A 25,356-nucleotide genomic window follows, 5' to 3' on the forward strand; every position below is an offset into this window, starting at 1 on the left:
GATCCATTTTCTCCACCGCTTCGATGACTACATCTGGTGCATTCTGTGATTCAGTCAGTTTGTTACTAACCAGGAGTGATGTGCAAGTCACAAGTCGTAACCTTCAACTCACAAGACGATTTGTCTTGGGCAAGTCAAGTGAAGAATTTTAAAGTCACATGATATCTCAAGTCAAGTCCTATCAGAGGTCAAGTCAAAACACCTTAGGGTGGCAATCTTGAAAGTTGAAAGGGTGGTTGTCTCTCACCCAAGGGTTGTGGGTTCAAACCTGAGCGCCTGTCATCATGTCCAAGTGTCCTTGAGCAAGCCCCGACTTGCTCCTGAGGCTACATCATCAATGAGGGGGCAATGTTAACGTGTTTTAAATCCTGCAGAGATCAAAAAGAACAATACAGGTGAAAGCCCATTTACCTTATTTTTGCACTCTTTTGACATTACCTAGGTTTCATAAAAGCAGTAAGCTCAAATAATATCACTGACCAAGTTGTATCATCAGTATTTATAACACTTTTCATAATATACACCAATATAACACCATAACACAACCTCAAAAATCATCTTAGTAGTAGTTTCATCTTAATAGAACTGTCTTTTACACTCCCAAAAACTTATTTCCCCAAAGAACCTGACAGCGAGACTCTTTTTTTTTTCCTTTTTCAGGTTGCAATTTAGAAATAGACTGAAAGATTAGAAAAGGGTCTGCCAGTTAAAGGGTAACAATAAAACCGTTTCAGACGAACAGTCTTGGCTTGATTTTCCATGGCTCCTTGTCCTGTTTAAGATACCAAACTAGCTTAGCAGGATGACGTTTACATGCAGATCTGCCGGCTGTATGACATAGTTTCGGAGGCGTAACAGAGGGGCGGAAAGTCGCAACCAGGGTGTGAAGTGAAAGTGAAGTTCACTTTACTTACTAGCTGGGGGCACTTTATTTTGAAAGCAGTTGTCACTGTTGAAGACGCTGCCGCTGTTGTCGCCTTGCTTCCTATCTAAATGGTTTAAGTCACAACAGCGAGGGCTCACGTGAAAATGATGATGAAATATTAAACGGAACATCAAGAAAGTCCACAGAAACACCAAGCCTAACTCAATGTATGTGGAGGATGATGGCACTTGAGGGGGAATGCTTACATTGTGTGTCAAAAGTCTCAAAAGCGTGATAATTTCCTCTTAAGTGGAATAAGATTCATGGAGATCCGTGTTGCTGTTTGTTATGTTAGGAGGTACTTTATGATGTTAGACACGTTTTTTTCAGAGGTGGAACAGAGCCAGCATTTATAAGTCTGTGCATTCAGATAGAATTCACCAAAGTAGGACATTACAGTGTATCTGCACCCATTTGCACGGCTGATGTGGACTTGCCGCAAACAGATAATTAGATGAATGGCAACGTCCTCACGAGCGTGTGGTGTGACCTATAGAGTATGACAGCATAAATTGCTCTTAAACAAAAAAGGTCACCATCATCCCTCGTTTTCAGCTCTGTTATTACCTCTGAAGCTGGAAAACGTATGCACACCTTTAGATTCCGAGTTGAAGAGAAACAACACGGCTTTCTATGGCACCTTTTCACTGACTTCAGCCTGGTAAGTATCATTGCAATGTTCATTCTGCCAGTCAGGTTCGATTTATTTTTATTTTTTGGCCCATATGTGACGTGTATCTATTTTTTTTTGTTTTTTTTCCCATTCAGTATAAACAATCTACTTCAGATGATGAGCCCTCTTTCTTATGTAGATAACAATCGGTATGCATCCAATGCAACTGCAGTCTGGACGCAGTTGCACCATCGCAAAAGGCAACTAATGTCACAATTGTTTGACAAGATGTTTGAGAACAGATCAGTATATGTGGGGACAGGTCACTTCAAACACCAAATCCTTGAAATTACTACAAATGTATCACTGGACTGAGACCTACCCGGGGGACCATATTTCCTTCAATAAGCACACTGTATCATGTGATGTGGTGTTTTGTGCGCGTCACTTCACATACGCCTTCCATTGTCAATAGGAGTTTCATTTGTTTTTGATCTATGAACAAATACACTGTACATACTGAGCATCTACACTGCAGTGTGAACGTAGCTTATCAATGCGTTTTTGGCAAAGTGAGGGTGTGCGCTTGGTATTGCAGATCTGAATGCTGATCCAACCTCTACAATGTAACAGGATTTTGAATGAAGAGTTAACACTTCATACATGGCGACTGCTGTATATCTCCTTTTGTTTCAAAACACACTATGACTGAGTCATTTTCTTGTAAGGTGAAATTCTGGATGAGGCAGGCAGGTTTGCCCCATTCCTTCCAACAGCAAGTTTCCTTTCAAAGTTAACACCAGATTTGTTTCTATGAGAACAGAAGTACACGCTGTCAGAATACGAATTAAGATGAGTGTGCATTACCAGTGGCAGGCCTCGGTAACCGAGAACCCTGCGGAAACATCTCACAGAGTAAAAAATTACCCAGAATTACCAGTGTGATTATTCTGTTAATCAGAGAACAGTTCAGATCGACCGCTTCCTGTTCGACCATAGACATGCACATACAAACAAGCATAACCTACCTGCATGCGTACACACATACCCACTCACACACATCAACTCTGATTGATAATCAGAGTCAATAATAGAATTAATGAAATCCTCTGTATACAGTGAGTGATAGGGATTGTGTGAAATTTTGATTTCCTCTACCGCCCTGAACCCTTGTGCTGGACATTTGTCATAATATGGATTATTTTAACATTAAACCACACTTACACTACTTGCTGGCATAGTTTTGATTCAATGCTGTTGGTACATTTGTGCTTTTGGTATCGATCTTTGGGCATATTAGTTGTGGGATTCTGATTCACGGAGAGTGAGGGTCGGGGGGGGGGGCAAAGGCAGGCATCCAATCCCCCATCCCCCAACTAATGAAGTTGACTTGTAGAGTTTTTCCAGACATGCAAAGAAATTACCGGTAGTCACAACTAAAATTGAAGTGTTTTTCTTTGTCATGCCTCATGAATTAAAATGTTTGATTGTAAGAAGCAAAAAATGTTTCCCTCCACTTTCTGCTGTCTGTGTCAAGGTCTGACCTGTGTACACCCATCCATCCATCCATTTTCTAAACCGCTTCTCCTCACAAGAGTTATGATAATTAATAATTATGATGTTCAAGTCAGCAGTGGTTGAAAGATTATCATTTCATTACCGATTACTCTTTGATTCTGAATGTGGACAACTGATTTAGGGCAAGGGTGGATCTATTCTAGTAGGATACAGGGCTATGGGTCACCCCAAAATCATGAAAAATTGCAAACTGTTTATTTTATCACATTTAACAGATGTTAATATAACTACAAACAAAATGAAAAAAAAAATAATAAGAACAGCTCACATAACTATGATACATAATTCCTTGATTGATTGTTCGATTTTAATAAGCATGCTAAAAACAAATGTCAGAAGGGTTCCTTGTGTCCTTTGATTGTTGATGTCCCTTGAAGAAAAAGGTTTGGACACCTGATTTAGACACTTGAAGATGTACCATGTTTGCACTCTTTGACAGGTGGTTCACAATCATTCAGCTGGACAATTTATGTATGTATCCTCTGTTTCTGTCATCAAGATTTTGTGGTGACTGTCTGCTGCTGAGCTTGTAAAATGAGCAACCCATGTCTCAGAGTGGCATTCATGTCTCCACAGCTTCAATACATTCTTAATCGCCACCAAAGTATTTCTCAAACGATCGCAATACAACATTCAAAACAACATAGTTTTGATGTAAAATTAATATTTTTACCGTACATTACCATAAATGTTCTATTCATAGCGTGAAGGTGTGATTGTCAGCATGCGCCCCCTGAACCCTGAGGTTTTTTGTATTGTTTTGTTTGCATTCATTAAGTACTTGAGTGAGCATGTTTGAGAATGTTACTTGTTTATATCCAAAAACAATTTATTCTTTTATAGCTCTTCAGAACATGTTTTCTTTGCTAAAATGTTCACAAAAGGGCATTACAAAGTCATATGTGAAGCTGTGAGACTGTTAACGCAGTAAATCAATACTGTAGTACTTAACCCTCTGCACAAAGTAATGACTTTTAAAACGCCATCTATTTGCTGTACCGCTTATCCTCCCTCACTCGTGTTGCGGGTAAGCTGGAGCCTGTCCCAGCTGGACAAGAGGCAGGTTATACCCTCGACTGTTCACCAGCCAATCGCAGGGCAAGTATAGACAAAACAATCTTTCACACTCACATTCACGCCTATGGACAGCGTCTTCAATTAACCTAAGAAACATGTTTTTTGGAAAGTGAGAGGGATATAAAGAAAACCCACAGGGAAAGCATGCACACTCCACACAGGAATGCCAGAGACCAGATTCGAAGCCTCAGAAATGTGAGGCAGATGTGCCACTGGTCCCACCGTTCAGCTTTCTTAAAACTCACTTTCAATTGTTGCTGACGTTTCATTGTACAATATTAGAACTCGGCTACTCCTTAGCAGTTATTGTAGAAAAGAGACAAGGCATCCCGCAACTGTATTTCTGTATCCATTTCTGTATTTATCACCAGTGGACCAGGACCACTAAAGAGTAATGAAGGAAGGTTTGTTGGGTCACGCAACCTTTTAGCCAACGTGGCTAAACAGAATAAAAATCTCCTAGCCACATCTAAGTGTAGTTAGCCATGAAATCACGTTTGTTTTGTTGGACATTTGTAGTTTGTCCTGTTGCGCTAGCTTTTCACACAAATTTTGCCGGGACAGTTTTGACAGACGAATCGGCCCTTTGCAGGAGTGGGGAATGGGAAATACAATGGGGAATATTTACCACGCCACTCCCCATTTCAACTCGTCATTGGCGATATGGTGAATGGGGAGCGTGAACCTTGATAATCCTATCACCATAAAGCAACATAACTCATTGTATCAAATTTATATAATTCTCTATCTACATAACAGTATTTTCAAAATAATGAAAAAGTATAGTTTAATTTCAGTTCACCTGGAGTTGCCAAGGACTACAAAATACAATCTTCAACAAGCCAGATAATTTTTGTTTTCGGACCTCTTCCCAGCCACACAAATGTTAGTCATGATAAAGTGTTACCCAATCTTAGAAACAAAAGCTGTGCCTTGTGACTGTGGCCGAGGGCTTTTGACTCCCCAACTACTAATCTAAAAATAACAGCTGGGGTGGGATACATAGCCAGCAGGCAGGAAAAACAAAGGAGCAGAGGAAAATCTGCTGCTTGTGTAATCTATCAGACCATGAGGTAATGTTTGTCACATTTGGTGTTTTCTCTCATACTCCCCTGTGCTTATTTTGTCATTGCAATGTATAAGGAACTGTAAATTTAGCAACCGTGATTCATCTTGAGCAATATGCATGAAGAGAGAAACACATTCTGAAGGAGAGAAAGAACCTTTAGTTAGTTTGCTTATATAACTCAGAACTATAAAGATATTTATGGGTAAATTAATTCAATACATGTTACATATATTGGATCTTATTTCTGTTTTTTTTATACCGAGTTCACTCACATGAAACTCACTGACCATTCCACCCACACTTGACCTTGTGTTATTGTAGATGAGTCCATTAATTGGCAAGTAGAATACTCTTTACAGTGCGTGTCAAACTCAAGGCCTGGGAGCCAGATCCAGCCCACCACATTATTTTGTGTGGCCCATGAAAGCAAGTCATGTGTGTGTGTCACCTCCCACGACCCCTCCTAAAACCTGTACCGAAATTTCAAATTGTCATGTGTAATAAATAATGTTGAGATTTTGCAATAGTTTTTTTTACCCTGTTTACAATCACCTGAACAATAATTTAACAAACTATTATAGTTGACTGATTTCAAAACTACTAATCCATCAATTTGTAGTGTACAACTAATAATACGATAAGATGATTAAACATTTATTTGGTTTCATAATGACCCTCCGCGGGAAGACATAACTCCAAAGTGGCCCGCGATAAAAATTTGTTTGACAACCTTGCTTGATGGGAAACAACAACAATAAAATAAGCTTGTAGTGTTACAACAGTTGCTGTTTTATTCGGATAACCAGCCAAATGGATAACTAGCAACCTTATCTGTTAATTTATACCACAACATTCAGGGGGTGGGAAAAATATACTGTATATATATATATATATATATATAAACTCCGTAACCTCGTCATATCATTCTACAGTAATCCCTCGTTTATTGCAGTTAATGGGGACCAAAACCACCCGCGATAAACGAAAATCCGCGCGAAGTAGCGACCAATTAACATATATACTGTATATTTTTAAAAATTGCCCCACGTGGGCCTTTGCGCTTGAGCAGAGCGCACTAACACACACACACACACACACACACACAGGCCAGGATCCCCTGGGCGTGCAGCAGAAGTGTTTATGATTAGTCTATTATGGTTGTTTGGACAATTAAGGATGGAGAGACCTGGTTTTGTTCTTAGTCTCTCTCTCTTTCTCTCAGCAACACACATACACTCACCCGCACGCCCATGCGTGCACGCACGCACACACACTTGCCCCACGTGGACCTTCCGTGCTTGAGCAGAGTGCGCACACACTAGCACGCATAGTAAACAACACTTAGACACTGTTTTTTGCGGACTTGGAAAAAAAAAGGTTTTTTTTTTAATGATTGTTTGAAAAAATCCGCGATGCACCGAAGCCGCGATAAACGAACCGCGAAATAGCGAGGGATCACTGTATACCACAGGTGTCAAACTCAAGGCCCAGGGGCCAGATCCGGCCCACCATGTCATTTTATGTGACCCACGAAAGCAAATCATGTGTGTCAACTTCCATGATCCTTGCTCAAATCTGGACCGAAACATCAACTTGTCATGTGTAATAACTAACGTTAGGTTTTTGCAATATTTTTTTTACCCTGTTTACACTCACTTGGACAATAATTGAATAAACAACAAACAATTGAGTGATTTCAAAACATTAATCCATCAATTTTATTTGTTGTGTACAAGTAATAATACGATGTGATGATGAAACATTTATTTGGTTTCACTGTCAGAATGGCCCTCCGAGGGAAGACATAACTCCAAAGTGGCCAGCGACAAAAATGAGTTTGACACCCCAGTTCTATACCATTCCACATCTTTCAACATAGTTCCATATCATTCCCCATGTGCCACTGCCATTATCATTGCACATCATTCAGTATCAGTCAGTATTTAAGCATTCACATAATTCTCCAGAAAGTGCCTTTTATACTTTATTTGGAGTAAGAATGTAGCCTGTTTTGTTTTACATGTATACTCAAAAACACTAAGTTTTAGTTTGCTCGATAATGTTAAAATTATTCTGCCAGCGACTCAAAGTGTGCTTTGAGTTTTTTGGCACCTGTGCAATTGAGTTTGAAGCCCATGCCCTGTCGACAACAACAAATCACTGCTGGAATTCACTCCATCATGCTTTTGACAACACAACCTGAGTTGACTAAAAATGAAAATTCCCAGTATGCCGCTGAAGCAGCTGGTTCACAAGAAATAACCACGCTGTAATTTGTAGATTGAGCAAGAGTAAAGAAGAGGTCTTAATAGAGGACATTACAGAGGCTCCTCGATTCTATATAGTGGAATAGAATGTGTGCCTTTGTTATGGAACAATGGTTAAATGTGCTCAGCCACAAGTGTAAATTAAATGGTGAAGTTTAATTTTGAACCAATCACTCCCTCACCATGTGCAAATTTCTTCTCTGCATCTGTTAATGAAGAGCTATTATTCTCTTCCACATGCCATTTGTCTGATAAACAGAGTAGGCTTGACCTGGGCAAAGTACAGTATGCCCCACGGGCCATATCCGGCCCACCGACAGTCACCGTCAGGCCCTCTCAGTGAAGTAAGAAAGGCAAAATATGCAGCGCTTTAACTTTGAAAGCTGTGCTTTTATTTTGATGTGCATGTTGGGTGGATGACACAAGTAAGCAAGAGCTATGACTTGTCTGCTGTGTTGTCCACTTAACAACATTTTAGCTATATTTTGAGATTTTTTTTGGTTCCTGACCCCTCTAAAGAGACTAGTGAAATTCCCAACGATAAGCCTTCTTATCCAAGCAAAGTTCTTTGGGCAATTTGTCTGGATGATACACCTATCAGCAGTTTCATAGACAAAAATACTGGATGTCATCATTTTATCATAATATTTAATTGTCAAAACATAACATTTCACTATTATACTGACCACTCAGTTGATCCATCGAATGGGCTCACCACTTGTAGGAAGGGTCAAGGGGGTTTGATGCAGTGTGAGCTGGAAGGTGGCTGAAGGTGAAAACACTGGCAGTACCATCCGCAATTACAGAAGCTGGCTCTAGGGAGATGTGGAATATATAAAGTTCCCCTCTGTGTTTGGAGAGGAACCCGAGATGGTGTGCTAGAAGGTCAAAAGATAAAGTCAAGCTTGCCTCAACCCAAGTTCACGGCTTGGGCTCCAGAGCCAGTCCTCTTGAGAGGAGTTGGATTCTCTCACTCTGAAGTTTCCCTTGGTGCAAGATGGTAAGTAGGTGTAGTCGGCATATTTGATTTTGAGTTGTATTTGTGCCACTGCACCAAACAGCAACGCTTGAATACTTGGGCTGAACCATTAATTGCATTTGCAATCAAATCACGATCTGATAAAAATGTGATTTGCTGATTGCAAAGGCTGCGTTTGACTGGTCATTGGAAGCAGAGCGGAGGGCTTCAGAGCAGGCAGAAAGGCGAGCGCTTTAATTAATGCCTGCCACGCTAGGTACATGTAATTATAGGTGAGTTTTCAGTCTCACGAGACCTTAAGGCGAGTATCTAACATCTTTGATCGTTTTTGTCTGACAACTTGGGGAAAAAAAAATTTCAAAAATTAAACTTGCCCATGGGCCTCATTCAACAATTAAAGTGTAGGAATGTTCATACCCTGCATACAAGTTGAGCGTCTACACAAAATCCGCATCGTTATTCACCACGTGTGTGCACTAGCCCATTTTCTTCTCACCACTGTGCATACGTTGATAAATAGTAATTCATCCTATAATTGCCATTGCGTGCCTGCGGCTCTCTGTTTTGCATAACCGACGCCCATATTTCTCCTAAAAAGGCATCAGTTTGATGCATCGCAATCAATATGCAAAGGTTTATTAAAGTTGTGAGGCATTAAAAAAAAAGGTCTAGAGACAAGGCCCCAAAACATTCACAATTTTCTCACTCTTTATCCACTTTACAAAAGGTTCATATCATTGCAAAACTTGCTGAATACAGAATCTGACAGCATACAGTTGGTGACTCTTTTTTAACGCCATTCTTCTCGCTTTCATGCAATGCCTCTCAGTATGCCAGTAACTCTCTTGCCTTTAACGCAGTTCCTCCGTCCACCCCCTTCTTGTTTCTCCACTCCTTCACATCGCTTTACGCAGGCGTAATCTCCGATCACTATACCTTTCTTTTCCATCAAAAGTGACCTGCAACTACAATGTACTGAGTATTTTCAGTGTCATTTGTCTGTTGCCATCACATTTGCTGGTGCCTCTCTCGAATCCTTAAACGACTGCCTCACAGAAAAACAACAAAAACAAACGCTTATATCATCGCCACTTTTCCACATAACAGCCCCATTATTATTTTGATGCAGGACTAAGCTCTCCTGTCTCTGTCCTTCCTATATGTATTCATCTTGACTGATCTTACTTCCCAACGTTCTCCTCTCCTGTTGAGCCCTCTCAACTTCACATCCAGAGCATCGCTCTGATGGAGGTCAGCCTGCTCTGTTCTGTGAGAGGCAGTAACGCAAAGAAGGAAAGGTGAACTGCTTTCAACAGCTGTCATTGCTCTGCATGGTGATCCTATGAGGAGAAAAAAGGGAGAGTGGCAGAGGGGAACAGCGTGAGAGACAGTCGAAGAGCACGAGTGTAGAACCAGAGCGAGAATCAGAGAGAGAGAGAGACAGACAGAGAGACAGACAGCAACAGAGAGAGAGAGAGACAGAGAGAGAGCGAGTGAGAGCGCTGTCCGGCGCTCACAGCTCACATCGCTGGCTGGCTGGCTCCCTCACTGTTGACGAATGAGCTGTCTACCCACGGGGCTGGGAAACGGCAGCTTGTGACAAGCTGGGGAGAGGGGAACATGAATGTAATGCGTACCTTGCCTCGTCTGCTTACAGATACCGGCCAGAAGAAGACCCCAGAGAAGAAGGATGGGAGGCGCATGTCATTCCAGAGACCCAAAGGGACCATCGAATATTCTGTGAGTAGCACACAAAACAAACAAGCTCTTTATTTGTCTAACGCCGTTTTGGTGGGTCTGACCATCTTCTGCTTGCATGGTGCTGCAGCTGCTCTGTGTGTGCGTCAGCTGGTGGCGATTTCTGGTGCTCTGACTAGCTTTGCAGGGGATGTTTATGTGCACCGTGTCTACCCATGCTTGGTAGGTCATCATGAGGACAAGAAGTAATGTCAGTTTTTGCATGTGCAACACGTGTACCTGAGCCTCATGTGTTTTTCGTGCTGGCATTTGGAGGGGGAGAGAGCAGACTGAAAGGTTGTGGGAAATGTGTAAAACGACTTCCTATACGTCTACATCGTCATCATATCTAAAAAGCAAGGCACGGTGATTTATAGTTTGGTGTGTTTCTCAAGAAGAATTTGAGACACATTGTTTTGTTTTGGTTTTTTTTTTCCATTCTCTGTGCCACATATGGGCAGCATTCCACCACAGAGCTAGCCGTGCTTTTGAATGACCTTCCAACTGCATTGTCATTTCCATCGATTTAGCTGTTGTTTATGGATGGCTAAAGTGTTGGTGTGGAGCTCTTATTATAGTGGCACAAACTGAACATAGAGCTCGACTCTGCTCTGCTTGATGTTCTTGAAATGACCCTCAAATGCAGCTGCAGTCAGACAGATTTTCCTCACCCCTCTCCGTGGCAACAGTGAGGAGTTGTATCACTGTGGCTCCGCTTGTTCTGTGTCTGTCTGCTGAAGAGAGAGGAAGAGAGCAAAAGCATGGCATACTCCGGTTTATTTCTTCTCATTCTTCAGTCCCTGTTCGTCTGGCTGTTTGAACAGGTTTCTTGAAATAATGGGGACCTGCTGCCCTCCCCCATCTCCAACATTACCTTCCTAACCTTTCAGTCATTTTTGACCTGCTGCTTGACAAGGACCTTGTTTACCTTGTGAAGGTTTTTACACCAGTTTGTGGCAAAAAGCATTGTGTCATGGCCCTGACATGAACAGCGAGACAAAAATATATATTGGTGGTGAAACAAAAAAGGTGACATTTAATGTGGAATTTTGAGGAAGAAAAATATTTATACCTGAATCCCATCAGATGCCACCCTATTCTCGTCAGCTCTCAGTCTCTTCTTTTGTTCCTCCTCATTGCAACCCTTATTGGTTGCTGATAGTGTGATGGATGGATTAAGCATTGCCAATGATTGTTTCCTGTAGCCAAACATGCAGCGATGGCACCTAGCTACGATGAGACCATAAGAAGTGTCAAAAAGGCCCATAAACAAGACGTACCACCCACATAACATTGTGATGGACACTTGGGACAATGTTTGAGGAACAGCTTTATCTTAAACTCATCTCCTGTGCCAAGGGGCCAGCCTATTTTGCTCCCCGGGAGATAACTTTATAATCTCTTTCGCAGCTTCTACAGGAAAATGCTGTGTTTCCTCTTATGCCTCTTTATCGATGCCATCTTGCGCCACCTCCCCGCCCCTCTCCCTCACACACCGCCTTCTTTCTCTACCCCTTTTTTTCCCCCCTTATTGAGAAATAACCTGAACAGCTACGGCCCATCTGCCTAGACACTGATAACACCAGTCCATTCAGTCTGGTCCACCTATTGGCTGACCTGCATCCAATTAAAAAGTGTTTGAAGTTTGTGGGAACAACAGAGAAATGGGTGTGGAGATCTAAGATGCAGACAGGGAGAGGAGCCACTCAATGGAGGTTCGCACTCAAGCCACCGTGTGCCAGAGTTGGAGGCCTCTTAAAGTCAAACTAAATGAAGCTCTGAAAGGACATGTACTGTATGTCCATCACCATGTCGCAATGTACATGGGACGTTATTTTCTCCATGGTGAGACAAACAAAGGTTTTCTATTATATCTTATCTTATCTTACCTGCCAAATTGCATTCCCTTAGAATCAGAATGTGCAGTTACATTTTGTTGCATTTATTTTGTAGCTGGCGTTACTGTTAATGGCATTGTCCCAGTGGAAGATGGTGGCTTCAAAAGTGAAATAGCTGCCTATCACATCCTTCACTGTTGTCATTGGATGGTTTGTTATTACTTTTGATCTGAAGTGCATATGCATGTCTGCTATAAACTAATTTTCTAATCTACACTGAAGTGTTTCAGAATTAACATATTTCACATAATTCTAGCCTCTTGTTGAAAAGAAGGCACATAAACCCTCTCCCCTCTTAATTTTCTAATTTATTCATTCATTCATTCTATATAAAGACCCGCAGGAAGAAAGCTTAATTTAGGTCATTTTATTTTTCATATATAACATTTAACCTTAAATAAGAGGTCAACACAACCATGAAAAAGTCAAATAACTGGTCAATTTAAAGATTAAATAAAAATATTTTTAAACATAATGTGATTAGTAGGGCAGGTGGAATCACAATGTATGTATTTCAGATTAGTCTATTAATATTTGTTGATTTTGTTGAAATAAATTAATTAACGATAACATTCAGAACAATTCAATTCATGAAAGATTAAATAAAACACAAGTATCAAGAGGGAAAATACCATGCAAAATATCTGGCAGCAAAACATCAAAATTTCCACTGAGGTGTTTTTAATTGTGGCACAAATCTAACACCATACTGTGGTTTGCTTCTTAATTGTTTTTTTTTAATCAACATCATATTGATTGCAATTTCTGGTGATATATCAAGTGTCTATTGTGATATATATATTGATGTTGGATTATTGAGGAGCATTAATAGCCACAGTCTATGCAAAATTTCGATGATTTTGATTGATAACATTTTGATTCCTTCATAGACTTTCTGCTTGTTGAATGAGTTACTTAATTGCAGACAGGAACAATTCAAAATACAGTCATGAGCCTCTTTGTCAGTTGAAACGTTCAAAAATCAAATGTTTCCCATTTAAATGAATGGAATTGCAATAAATCCATTGCAGCCTCAAAAATTTATCTTTTTTTTCATCAGTGTGTGGTTAAAAATGAATACAAAGCAACAGAAATATGTCAAAACACAATCTTAAAAAGAAATAAAACATTTTGAAAAACGTGACAACTATTGCTCATTAGTTTTGGCTAAAGGGATAAAAAGGGGACTGCAGCTCCTCCACTGAAAAAATTGTCTTCCTATACAATGAGCAAGTCAGGGAAACTTTTTTTGGTTTAAAAAAAAAATACATACTGTACATAAATGGGATATCACATTGTCATTTAAAAAAAACAATTTCTTCCAAAATTCTTTTGGTCATTTAAAAATAATCAAATTCAACTGTCTTGATCACGCTGTCACCATAGAGTGTGTTCCCATATGTCCATCGATGAGATCGAAACAACAAAACATACATAGTCTGGTTACAAAACACGAGAAGTAGAGCACATGACAAGCGCTTCCAATAATCCACCCTTTAGCAATTTCCATTTTCTTTAATGGCTGTTTTAACTGTTTAGCGCTTAATTTACATGTTTGCCAAACGTTCAACGTGTCTGACAACGCAGGACCAGCTTCTGCATTCATTCAACATGGCTGCTTCTGGCAACTGTCATTGAGTGAATGCATCTTATGTAGGTGGAACGTTCGCCTCGTGACGAACTCCAGGGACAGCGACATTAACACTTCGATCTCTGAATAAATTAAATCGATGATATATTTTAAATAACATACACGCTTTAAATCCTTCTTTTTTTTTTTTATGAAAATGAAATTATTTTCAGATCTCTCAAACGCAACTGCCGTTTGTGATTGGATGACCAAGAATGCCGCGGTGGAACTTTTGCTTACGTATGCAACGGTTTCCGCCTTAAGTCATGGAATGATATCACTAGTTTTCAGATCACAGCAATGTATTATGCACATTGCCAGTGATGGGTATGCTGTGCGAGAAGACTTACTTAGATTCATATCTCGAAAGTAGTATGGAAATAGGTCATTTTACTCTGGAAATTTTGTGTGGAACTGAAATTATACTTTAAAAGGGGTGTTGGTAACTTGTGGTTCCCCTGTCTGGGGACTCAAAGTGTTGCACTTGATGGTGACACTATAATTCTACCACAAGCAAGATGGCATTTCAAATTAAATCAAGCCGCTTGTTCTGTCATTTGATTGCTCTTTCTTTTGTGTGTCTTGGTGTGGCTGTCTTTGTGCTAGTAATTTGTTCTGAGGACTATCAAAGCACAGACAGGCCTTTTAATCTGACACAAGGAGAAATCCATGAAGGAATACCCTTGAAAAGGACACAATGTTATGACTTATAGCGCTCTAAAATTAGATCTGCTCTTGGAGCAGCAAAATTCTAGTTGTACAGAGCATCATACCATTGAGTTAGTAATGATGAAGTCACCCTGGCAACTGCCGTGCCACGTTTGGATTCCTCCATCATAAAATTAAGAGCAATGACTTCTTGTCATTATGGGCGATTAAACTGTACATTCAGCTTTATTTCCAGCTTGATTCACTGATTGTTGCTTATGGTCAGTAATGTTGCTTCAACATAATGTTCCTACTAAGATGCCAACAGAGTATTAAATTGAGCCGTTAGTCTTTGGCTTCCTAGCCAAATGCCATTTTGAATCCATCTCCTTAACCTTTCAGCAAGGTGACCATTAGTTAGGCACGAGTCATTTTGAAGGTGGCTGCCACTACCTTTCTTTAGAAGGATAGATAGCACCCTAACAGGAAGCTTGATTGCTCATTAGAAAGACTAACAATTCTTTTTTCTGGTTTGGTTTGGTTTGTTTATTGAACATAAAACATATACAGTACAGTAATAATTTGACAGAAAATAAGGTAAATAAAATAGTAAAAAAGAAAGAAATCAGTCTTCATTCAACACAGTTATTATGTTCAAGGGAGTAGGAAGAAGTAAAAAACGTATCTAGTCCTACCCCGTTGTGTGTTTATATCTAATAAATCACTTTTATATCAATCAGAAAAGGAAGAAAGTAAGAAGAAAGAAGTCTCCATTAAGGCTCATACTTTACCCTTAACCGTGATATTTTTACAACTTTTGGTTTGTATCGGGATTATATACATCCACACCCTGGCACTCTTGTGTCATTCTCATGATTGATAGAGAGTTACCCGAGTTATCGATGGAATGATCGATATGGTAATCGATTCTAAAAAGACTTGTTCCTGACAGCCCTAATCCAGAATGTAAAACTATTGTCTCCTCGTGTCATTGGATGCTGTAATTTGTCCCATGTCTTCTCTCACTTATGGGTGAAAGATGACTACGTTACATTGCAATCAATTGTCCAATCTTTGTTGGAGCCCCATCATTGTCATATTAGCTGGGATTTGAAAGATGAAGCCATTTTGGTTGATCAAGATCCCAAGCCTTTCTTTGTATAGCACCATGGTAAATTGAAACGTTACCAAGCCCCGCCCCACCACAACATAGACCGCACCCACCCCACTCACTGCAGATACCAAAAGTGCCCCACATATTGGTTTTATCTGTATTGACTTTGCTGGACACTAGATAATTTTATCAGGATTGATTGCCCGAGCTCCTGTTATGAGAGCTGTTTGATACATGGACCAGCAACTGCCATATTTTAGATAAAACTGTTGGATGACCCTTTTGTGCAGAAACAAATGTTTCATATACTGTACTGTGTTATAGAACAAATAGTTAAATTATGTGATTATGTGCGCAAATTCCTGTAAGACACTGACGGTAAGAATTTCGGTGTTTGTGACAGCGGGTTTCGCTTTATATAGTGAAGATCACAGTGAAGGAATAAGGTGGCTACATATACATTAGGACTGCACTGTGCAGCAATGAAGCAGTGAACCTAAAAATAAATATTTGAAGGATAGGAGAGCTAGCAAACAGCATCAAGGGAAAATCAAATCAATGCTAAAGGTGACTGTATGAAAGATTCTGCAAGTGCCATAGAGTTGACCCTTTTGGCTCCTTTACTCTGAAAAGCAGCTAAGCACCATGGACACCATGTCAACGTTCATTTGAATAGTGTTTTACTGTAGTGGTAATTCAGTGACATTTAATGGGAATCGAATATACATGTAAAATATTTGCTTATGAATATAAGTGCAGCACCACACTGTCTTTGCATTAGCTTCTGAAAGCAAAATATGAAAACAATTCGAAAATAAAAAATAGAACATTTAGTATGAGCTTGATTGCCTTTTAAGAATTTTTAATAAATCCACCGCATTAACTTTTGCTGGATAACTCGCATTTAGAAAGATGAAAAGATGGATGGGTTTGAAAATGAGAACTATGTCAGCTTACTGTATATTCAAATTAACAAGCAAAGCAAATTGAAGTTTGCACATCAGGAAAAGTACAGCGCTCTTTGTCTTCGATTGTTGACGTTTATAAGCATGTCTTAATTAAATGTTTGACTGAATGCAGCTCCATAGCTGGGGGCTTATGCACTTCTCTGCTCATCTATAAACAGTATTGACAGAATGCAACCACAGAGGGGCAAGTTTGCTTGTCACAAAATAATTCACGCTCGTTTGAGTTTAATTTGAAAGTAAGTCGATTAAATGTATCACATTTGCACATTTCTTTGATCTCTTTATGTCCAGTGAGAATAAAAGTTTGCACACTAAAAAAGATAAATGATTTCAAAACTTTAGATTCATCCAAATCAACCAAAGAATGGCTTTATAAACAAATTTAGATTTTTGTAACCAGCGTAAAAAAAAAAACAATGAGGGAGACACAAAGCCATCTCTGATGAAAATTTGCTGTTGACCAGTGTTAGGTTCTCGGTTGTCTCCAGTGATTCCTCTTTTAGTCAGCTACCTATTTCTGACTATACTGTCGTGTTTGTTGGAAATGATCAGTCATGTCTAATTTTTACAAGTTACCATTCTGTGGCGCTCGCATGGAAAATATTGCTTATGCACATACGCATGCACAAAAGGGTAAACCACACACACACACACACACACGCACACATACGCGGATATGTAGTCCCATGACGGTTACACAAAAACAAATTACCATGAATCTCTGCCTGTCTGCTTCTTGAGGCTTCGCTTTTGTGAGCACACTTTTATTTCTCTTCCGCCACATTTCTCACGCAGACATGATTGTGATCCATATTTGGAGAGGTGAACCACCCAGTGGTCATGCCACAGGTTCAGGTGCTTGCAACACCGCTCTGCTGTATGGTCCGTAACTGGTGGCGACAAACAAATGCACATGGATCTCTGGGTGAAAGCAAGGCTGTGTGATACATTTAACCAAAAGAACCATAAGGAAAATGCGTTTTCACCTTTGAATGCAGTTTGGAATGACATTATAACCAAATGAATGTTTTAAAAACAACAGATCATCAAATCATCATGACAATTTAGCTAGCAACCGATGAGCCCTCAACAATGTTGCTGCCTTAACTGAATCTGATTGAGAAAAAAAGTGTGATCTTGCATCACTAATCTCCCTTTCATGCTATTCTGTTTTGTAACCTTGTAACCTGTATACAAATATGCTTATGGTTGCAGCCAAATGAAAATTCCAACACCCCACACTTAATGATGATTTGGACTTTGTAGCCCATACAAACACAGACTCTGTCTCCAACAGCCCCCACATACGGTAAGTTAAGTTTGAGACCCCTAACCCTAAGGCATATTACCAGTGAAAGTTGATTGATGTGTGCAAGTCAAAATCGGAAGTCTAAATTTTCACATGAAATTAAATTTTGGTGGTATTGTAAGTGGGAACTTTTTATTTTGTTTTAAATCAGCCCGCACAAATTCAATTTTATGCTGAAAATTGCCCTAAGCCAGCTGGGGCAAGCTCCATTTTTCAATGCAACTCTGATCAACGGTTTATGACTTTTTTTCTTTCTTTGGAGTCGTGAGGCCTTGTGTTGGGTACCACAAGAAAACAAGGAACATCTCTGCTGCTCACATGTTAGTTCATATGTTTGCCAGTAAATGTGCATTCCGTGGGAAATATTCCTGACGGTGAGTCTAACTTGCCAAAATGCTCAACTCAAGATTGCAAAACAAAACAAGCCAAATGGACATCATTACCAAGATTGTTTTTCACCTCTGCCTTTTGTGAGCCTTTTCTAATTTGGGTTATATACTACTGTCTGTATATCTTTATGAGTATGCCCTAGAATAAAGCAAATGTGTGACTTCCTGTCCTCTCTCATGGTCCAGGTGGAGTCTCGGGACACATTGAACAGCATTGCACTCAAGTTTGACACCACACCGAACGAGCTGGTTCAGCTGAACAAGCTGTTTTCCCGGGCAGTTGTGCCTGGCCAGGTGTGAACCGCCGTGTCTGCCTTCACCATTATCTTTAGCACCATCCCTTTGTCCCTGTTCTGAAGCAAGAGCCCTTGTGACTGTACAACCATTCACTAACCTTTATCATAGGTCTCCTCCATGTGTGCATTTCACTCGCATTTTTCTTTCTCTTATTGGTAGAGTCGTAATGTTGTGGCGTTAGGGCTCCGTTAACATGCTGGCCCTGTTTGTCACTCACCTTTCGATTGGGAAGGCCATCATTTTGAAGCAATTCAGTAAGTCCTTATAACATGTTAAAAATCCTACTGTTCACTCAGGGCTTAAAAAAAAGGTTTTGTATATATTTTTAAACTATGTAAATAATTTGATATTTTTGAAAAATCTGCACTTGCCTCACAGAAAAGTTATGGATAGATGGCGTTTCTGAACAACAACTTTTGTTTGTATTCCCACATACCTGTACATCTTTTTGTATTCTACGTCAATACTTAACAATGAAGAACTTCAATTTAGATCCCAGCGATATCAGGTGTTTTCATTGATTTTTGTGAATATTTCTGACAATTTATTTCATCCAGTTTCTCCTTAATGAGAGATATTGACACAGTTTGATGTGTAGTATGTAAAGATGGACCATTCGCAGCTCTTACAATTAATTTTTTTATACCTGCATGGTGAATTTGTGGTTTTGTGGATGGTCCTTAACAAAGACAGAACTACAGCTCTTAGTGCCGTTATTGCATAAGTGATAACACATGCAGGAACAACAGGCACCATCTTTTGACGAATAGTTTCCCAAATGGTCCTACACAGACTACTCATGTGATATGGTCGCAAATGTAGTTATGATGCAGAGTCCGAGCATGTAAGAACTGAATGTTAAAAGTGTATAATAATATCGAACATCCGGCCACCTTTTACCCGCTTGCATAAATGTAAGTGATGGTGGTGTTATTGATCTCTCGCCAACATTTTCTTGCCCTGTCAATGGTATCGTGCATTTGCTCAAGTTGGTCAGGGTTACATGAGTGTGTTGTTTAGCTTTACTTACCTTTTCTTTAGCAGTAGTCGTGCTTGTGGACTCACAAAGTTGTGTAATCCTTTACGGCACAGGTGTCAAACTCAAGGCCCGAGGGCCAGATGTGGCCCACCACATCATTTTATGTGGCCCGCGAAGGCAAATCAAGCATGTCAACTTCCATGATGCTTAGCAAAATCTCGACCAAAATTTAAAATTCTCATTATGTAATAAATAGGAGACATTTTGTCAGCATTTTCGTGTGACCAAACCCCTCATTACAGGAACTTAAACAATAGTTGAATAAAACGTTATTATTGACTTTTTTATGTGGTTTCAGTCATAACGGCCCTCTAAGGGAAACGTTAATTATAATATGGCCCATGACAAAAATGAGTTTGACACCCGTGCTTTACGGTTTGTGGTAGAAGAGTTGGTGAATAGCTCTTCACTGTAACCGTTTTTCGGCATGTCTTAAAATGATTTTATTGCTAACGTCAGTCCTGCCAAACCCCGAATCATTTCCAGGCTAGGGACGTATGGACTCATTCATGGTGCGTTCACTGATGATGCCTCTGAGTTACGTGACTGAATCCTGCCCGCTGATTCGCAGAATGTAGATTTATCACTCCCTCTTCTTTTGCCGTCTGTGCACACTGAGTTGCCAAATGAGAATTTCGTCCCTTCCTCCAAATTTGCAGCCACTTAGTGAACCCGTTTGTAGTTGGTTTTGTACGGGTCAATTTTTGAGACAGTATTAATACTCGCTCATGAAAAATTGTGACTTCTGAGGAACAACTTTCTTTTTCTTTTTGCAGGTTAATCCCAGGTCATTGATGAAAGGGTTTTATTAAACTTCAGGTTGTGTTTAAAGTAGTGACAGCCAAATTCCTCATTTCAATCTGCAATGTCGTAAACCTTGCTGGTAAAAGATAGAAAGAACTGACTGTTATGTAATTTAAAAGGAACATCATTCTGGTGTTCTGTAATATAATATGACACCTTTATTAACAGTTGGCAACTGCTGCAAATGGTTAGAGTACATATTGGTTAGGCCACTTATAATCGGCGATCATGATCATTACAACCATAATTTGCAAACGTTTATCTGAGGCACCAGGACACTTGTTTTGTAAAGGAGACTAAAGTAGACTTTTAGATTTAGATTGAAACACTGTGAACAAATTATTAGCCCAGTTTTCTGGATTCAGTGTTTTTAAATCGCCATGTCCTGGATAACTTAGAACCTATCCAGATATTCCAACCATAGCTTACTCTGAAAACAGATTTACCGGTAAAAAGACTTTTGACCTAAGCCGTCTTTGTTATTTTTGTCATTTTCATCTGGTAAAACAGAAAGTTATGGACAGATATCCTTCCTGATCTACCCTTGGGCATGTATCGGTACTTGTGGTGTGCATGTGTGTCTGTGCAAAGGCAATGTCTGTGTAAACACAGACATGTATTGTGTTTGCAGGTTTTGTATGTTCCTGATCCTGAGTACGTCTCCAGTGTTGGAAGCTCCCCTTCCCTCAGTCCCATCAGCCCTCTGTCCCCCACCTCCTCAGAAGCTGATTTAGAGAAGGTGACGGTATGTTGACCACACCTCTGTCGCACGATGCCATGCGTAATGGTCAGCCTGAATATTGACAATGTTCTGTAGCTCAAACTGGATGAAAATGTCATCATGAACCACTTACACTGACCAAGATTATCAAGCTTATCAATCACCTAATATTAATCAAATCGATTTCAACAACAAAACACACACTCACACACACGCACCCCATTATGTGTTCTGTAATCATTGAAACAGCTTTTATTTTAAATGCAACAAAGCATAATGCCAGCAACATTATGCACTTTTTGCACTTAAGAAATTATGAACAGCAGCAACCAAAATGATTTTTTGTGCATGCAAAACACCACATCTACTTAAAATACCACTGAGACCGAGTTAACAGAAAAGATGTCCCCCTTGTGTACAATTCTGACTGGTGATGAAGGAGATGAATCAAAAAAAATTACACGTTAACACAGTTTATCCATAAAATCGAGGTCAAATTCATCCCAACAATGCTGTCTGTAAATTATAATGCATTACAATATGAATGAAAAGTGCTGACAGTTGACGTGTTGATTTATCCTTGTACGTGTATGCTGCCAACTGTCGGTAAACAAGATAACGCCCTGTAAATTGACAAGACAATGACAAGGAATTGTGTTAACCCGAAGCCACATTGGAGCTCAGAAGCAACACACAAGGCTCTCTGTCTCCAGCATGACAACAGCCCATTCAACAGCACTGATCATAAAAGTCAAAATTCAGAATGATGTAATGTGCTGAAGGACAGAAAAAGACAAGAGGTGCCTATAATTCCAAGGACAGATCAAACTAAAATGGACCTTGTGTTTTTCAAGAACAGGATGGGGTATGTGTGTCATGTACAGCCTTTATTACCTGAAGAACAACTATCTTCTTCAGTTGTCCTTGTGGAAGACTGATTATGTTGTATTTCTGATTTAAATGCCAGTCAAAATGTTATTTTTTGTTTATTGGATGTAAAAATGAAGCTGTGTTTTACATTGCAAAAGCACTTTGAAAATCCTTATACACGCCTATGAATATTCACCCAGGTCATTCATTACATGAGCACCAATTGATCAACGATGCTTGGTTAGGACAGCACCAACCTTTTTTCACATACTGTACATGTGTGAAATTATTTTAAAAGCTTTGTGGACACTTTCATCATTGTTATGATCTGTTTCAATTGTGTGGTACCTCGTCTCCACTTGGGACTATTTAGGGAGGCTTTCAATTGGTAAAAACATCTATGACATTGTACTGGTCAGCCAGCCGTGCTAAGCAGATGCCGTTGAGTCAAGTAAACCCATCCATCCATCCATTTTCCTATCCGCTTTATCCTCACAAGGGTCGAGGGGGGTGCTGGAGGCTATCCCAGCTGTCTTCGGGCAGTAGGCGGTGGACACCCTGAACCTGTTGCCAGCCAATCGCAATGCACACAGAGACAAACAAGCATCCACGCTCATACTCATACCTAGGGACAATTTAGAGTGTTCAATCAGCCTACCACGCATGTTTTTGTAATGTGGGAGGGAACCGGAATACTCGGAGAAAAACCACACAGGCCCAGGGAGAACATGCAAACTCCAAACAGGAAGGCCAGAGCCAGGATTGAACCCATGACCTCTGCGTGAAGTAAACCACGACCAATTTTTCATTGTAAAAGCGACATAAACACACACAGAATGCACTGACCATGTTGCTTGACCTTCTCTCTGGACGCTGTAGTGTCCACTTTGTAGCAGCAGTCCCGCTACCATGCGATGATCATTTTAATTTAGGGTACGTTAGTGTTTTATTTTTCCAGCCATCTTCTGCCTCTTTTCATGTTAAGGGTCTGAGCTGGAAACTGTTCCAGCTGACTTTGGATCCTGAACTCTGGATGTGTTTTCCTTTTTTTTTTTTTTTTTTTTAAATATAAAATCACTTTTTGAGCCCCCTGTTAACTCTGAAATTTGCATTAAGCCATTTCTTCAGGTAGTCTGGCAGCAACATCCGAATAAGCCCAGCTGTCTCCCAAGAAATAATTATGTTTGCGCTCCACCATGGATCATAGTCTCCAATTCACATCATTTTTTTTATGCGCCTGGCTTGCGCACTTTCAAAGTACAGTACGCCGCTTCTCCAGTTGGCACACCAACCATACATAACTTGAAAATTTGTATGTAACCGCTAAAGAGGACTGACTCTGTGGAGTCCCAGAGTGCCCCGAATCTCCAGATCGTGGAGGTGTCATAAGGTCTGTAAATTCCATAAAGGTCCATTAGGAAAATATGTCACACTTTAAATGTGAAATGAACTTGCCTAATGGATTCGGAAGTTGCAATAATCATCGCCAGTGATGTGTGTGCTACCACGTTGAAGAGGCTTGTGTTTTTGCATTTTGCGCTTAACAAATTTAATTAAAGTCATTTTAATCAGAAAACTACTCATAACTGAACAAATATTTGAGTCTGTTGCAAAACGAATGTGTTGATCAGGTCACACGCCACATGGAATCAATTACACACCGTCAAATAATAACACGCCACACGCCTTTTTTTTTTATGTGTTTTTTTTCTGGAGTGCTTAGGAGCATATACTTGTATAGGCTTTTAAGTCTTTGGCGGAATTCGTGTCGAGCCAGATTTGACAGGGGAACTTCCTTGTTTTAGTGTTGCTCCACCCAGAATGCGAACTGTGTAAGTGACACACTTCAGTCGATGGGAAGATATCCATCCATCCATTTTCCGAACCGCTTGATCCTCACTAGGGTCGCGGGGGGTGCTGGAGCCTATCCCAGCCGTCTCCGGGCAGTAGGCGGGGGACACCCTGAATCAGTTGCCAGCCAATCGCAGGGCACACAGAGACGAACAACCATTCACGCCCACACTCACACCTAGGGACAATTTAGAGCGCCCAATCAGCCTGCCATGCATGTTTTTGGAATGTGGGAGGAAACCGGAGCACCCGGAGAAAACCCACGCAGGCCCGGGGAGAACATGCAAACTCCACACAGGGAGGCCGGAGCTGGAATTGAACCCGGTACCTCTGCACTGTGAAGCCGACGTGCTAACCACTGGACTACCGGGCCGCCCTGGGAAGATATACGCAGCCCAAAAATGTGTGCGCCTTTTCTAATTTAAGCACGCAAAAAATATTCCCCAACGTGAATAGAGAATGTCTCCTTATGAAACTTTGTAAGAAAACGCGCACTGCTGTCTCCATCATTATCACCGTCTCCTCCACTGTTCCACGAGACCTTCCCGACATAACAATTCCTCTGTGTCTTCCTTGTCTGCTTTCAACTGTCCGTTGAATTTTCTTTGGCGTTGAAAAGCCCCTCAAAAAAAGGAAACTGACTGAACAGCTTTGAATGCAGAGAAATAACACCATTTAAAGTGATGACATGTCAGCTATTTCGACCAACTAATAAACAACTTGCTCTCAGAGATGAGCAGCAATTATTCCAGGCAAAGTAAGCGTGCTTCGAAAGAGAGCGTTTCCCCATCTGCCGGATTGTGTTTTATTTGGTAAGAATCTTCATATCATGTCAGGAAGAAAGTAAATAACATCCTTGGATTCTATTTTTTGGCCCGCGTTTTAATTACAAGCCTTTCTATGTCTTGCCGTTTCTAATGAGAGTGTTACTTTAAGATGCGTAGTGCAAGCGCATCTTGCAAAAGTAATACAACACAGATGAATACAAGAGCTCTGAAAAGAAACTCTTTCAGATGCCTCTCATTTGTTTCTCACTATAAAAATAGTCACATTTGCCACCAGATGGTTTAAAGATCCTATATGACATTAAACTTTCTTGGATACAGTATGTTCGGATTATCGTGCCACTGCTAAATTAACCACGACAAAAAAAACAAACACATCCTCAGAGGTCACCGTGTTGTGCCTGCAGGGAGCCACTGAGTGTGCCGTGAGGACTTTCTCGCGCACGCTAACAAATACAAGTCAGATGTGGGTATGTTGTTTGATTAAGCGATTGTTCATCGTACCATTTATTAAAGAGGACTTTCATCTTGTGCTGGAAAAACAAACAGAAGGTTAGACATATGCCACAAATCAGGAAAGTTGTGCTGACACAGTGTTGTGGGATGGGCTCGAAATCACAGGCACACGCATAACAGCAACATAAATTAATAATTCATTTATTGTATTTATTTAAAAAAGGACAGTGCATATTCATGACCATTTGCATGGAAATATGACAGATTATTACCATGATGCATAGGAGTGACGTAGAATGTGACGTACTTCAGCATAAATCCGAAATTCGTTT

General features: G+C 40.3%; 1 protein-coding gene across 8 annotated transcripts in view; it reads left to right on the plus strand.

Moving 5' to 3' along the window:
- The window catches only part of oxr1a (oxidation resistance 1a), a 154,266-nt gene that overhangs the window by 95,822 nt on the left and 33,088 nt on the right, over window positions 1-25,356 (plus strand). For 5 of the 8 annotated variants that reach the window (XM_086114347.1, XM_086114345.1, XM_086114349.1 and 2 more), the window contains 3 exons: window positions 10,166-10,248; window positions 18,388-18,495; window positions 20,973-21,086. In XM_086114347.1, coding sequence (XP_085970473.1) covers window positions 10,166-10,248; window positions 18,388-18,495; window positions 20,973-21,086 — 305 coding nt within the window. The remainder of the gene's footprint in view (window positions 1-10,165; window positions 10,249-18,387; window positions 18,496-20,972; window positions 21,087-25,356) is intronic. The other 3 variants (XM_086114346.1, XM_086114351.1, XM_086114353.1) reach the window with 3 other exon arrangements.

The sequence above is a fragment of the Hippocampus guttulatus genome, chromosome 6 (genome assembly GCF_054856545.1).
Source record: "Hippocampus guttulatus isolate MCC_2025c chromosome 6, RoL_Hgut_1.0, whole genome shotgun sequence".
Classification (NCBI taxonomy): Eukaryota; Metazoa; Chordata; class Actinopteri; order Syngnathiformes; family Syngnathidae; genus Hippocampus; species Hippocampus guttulatus.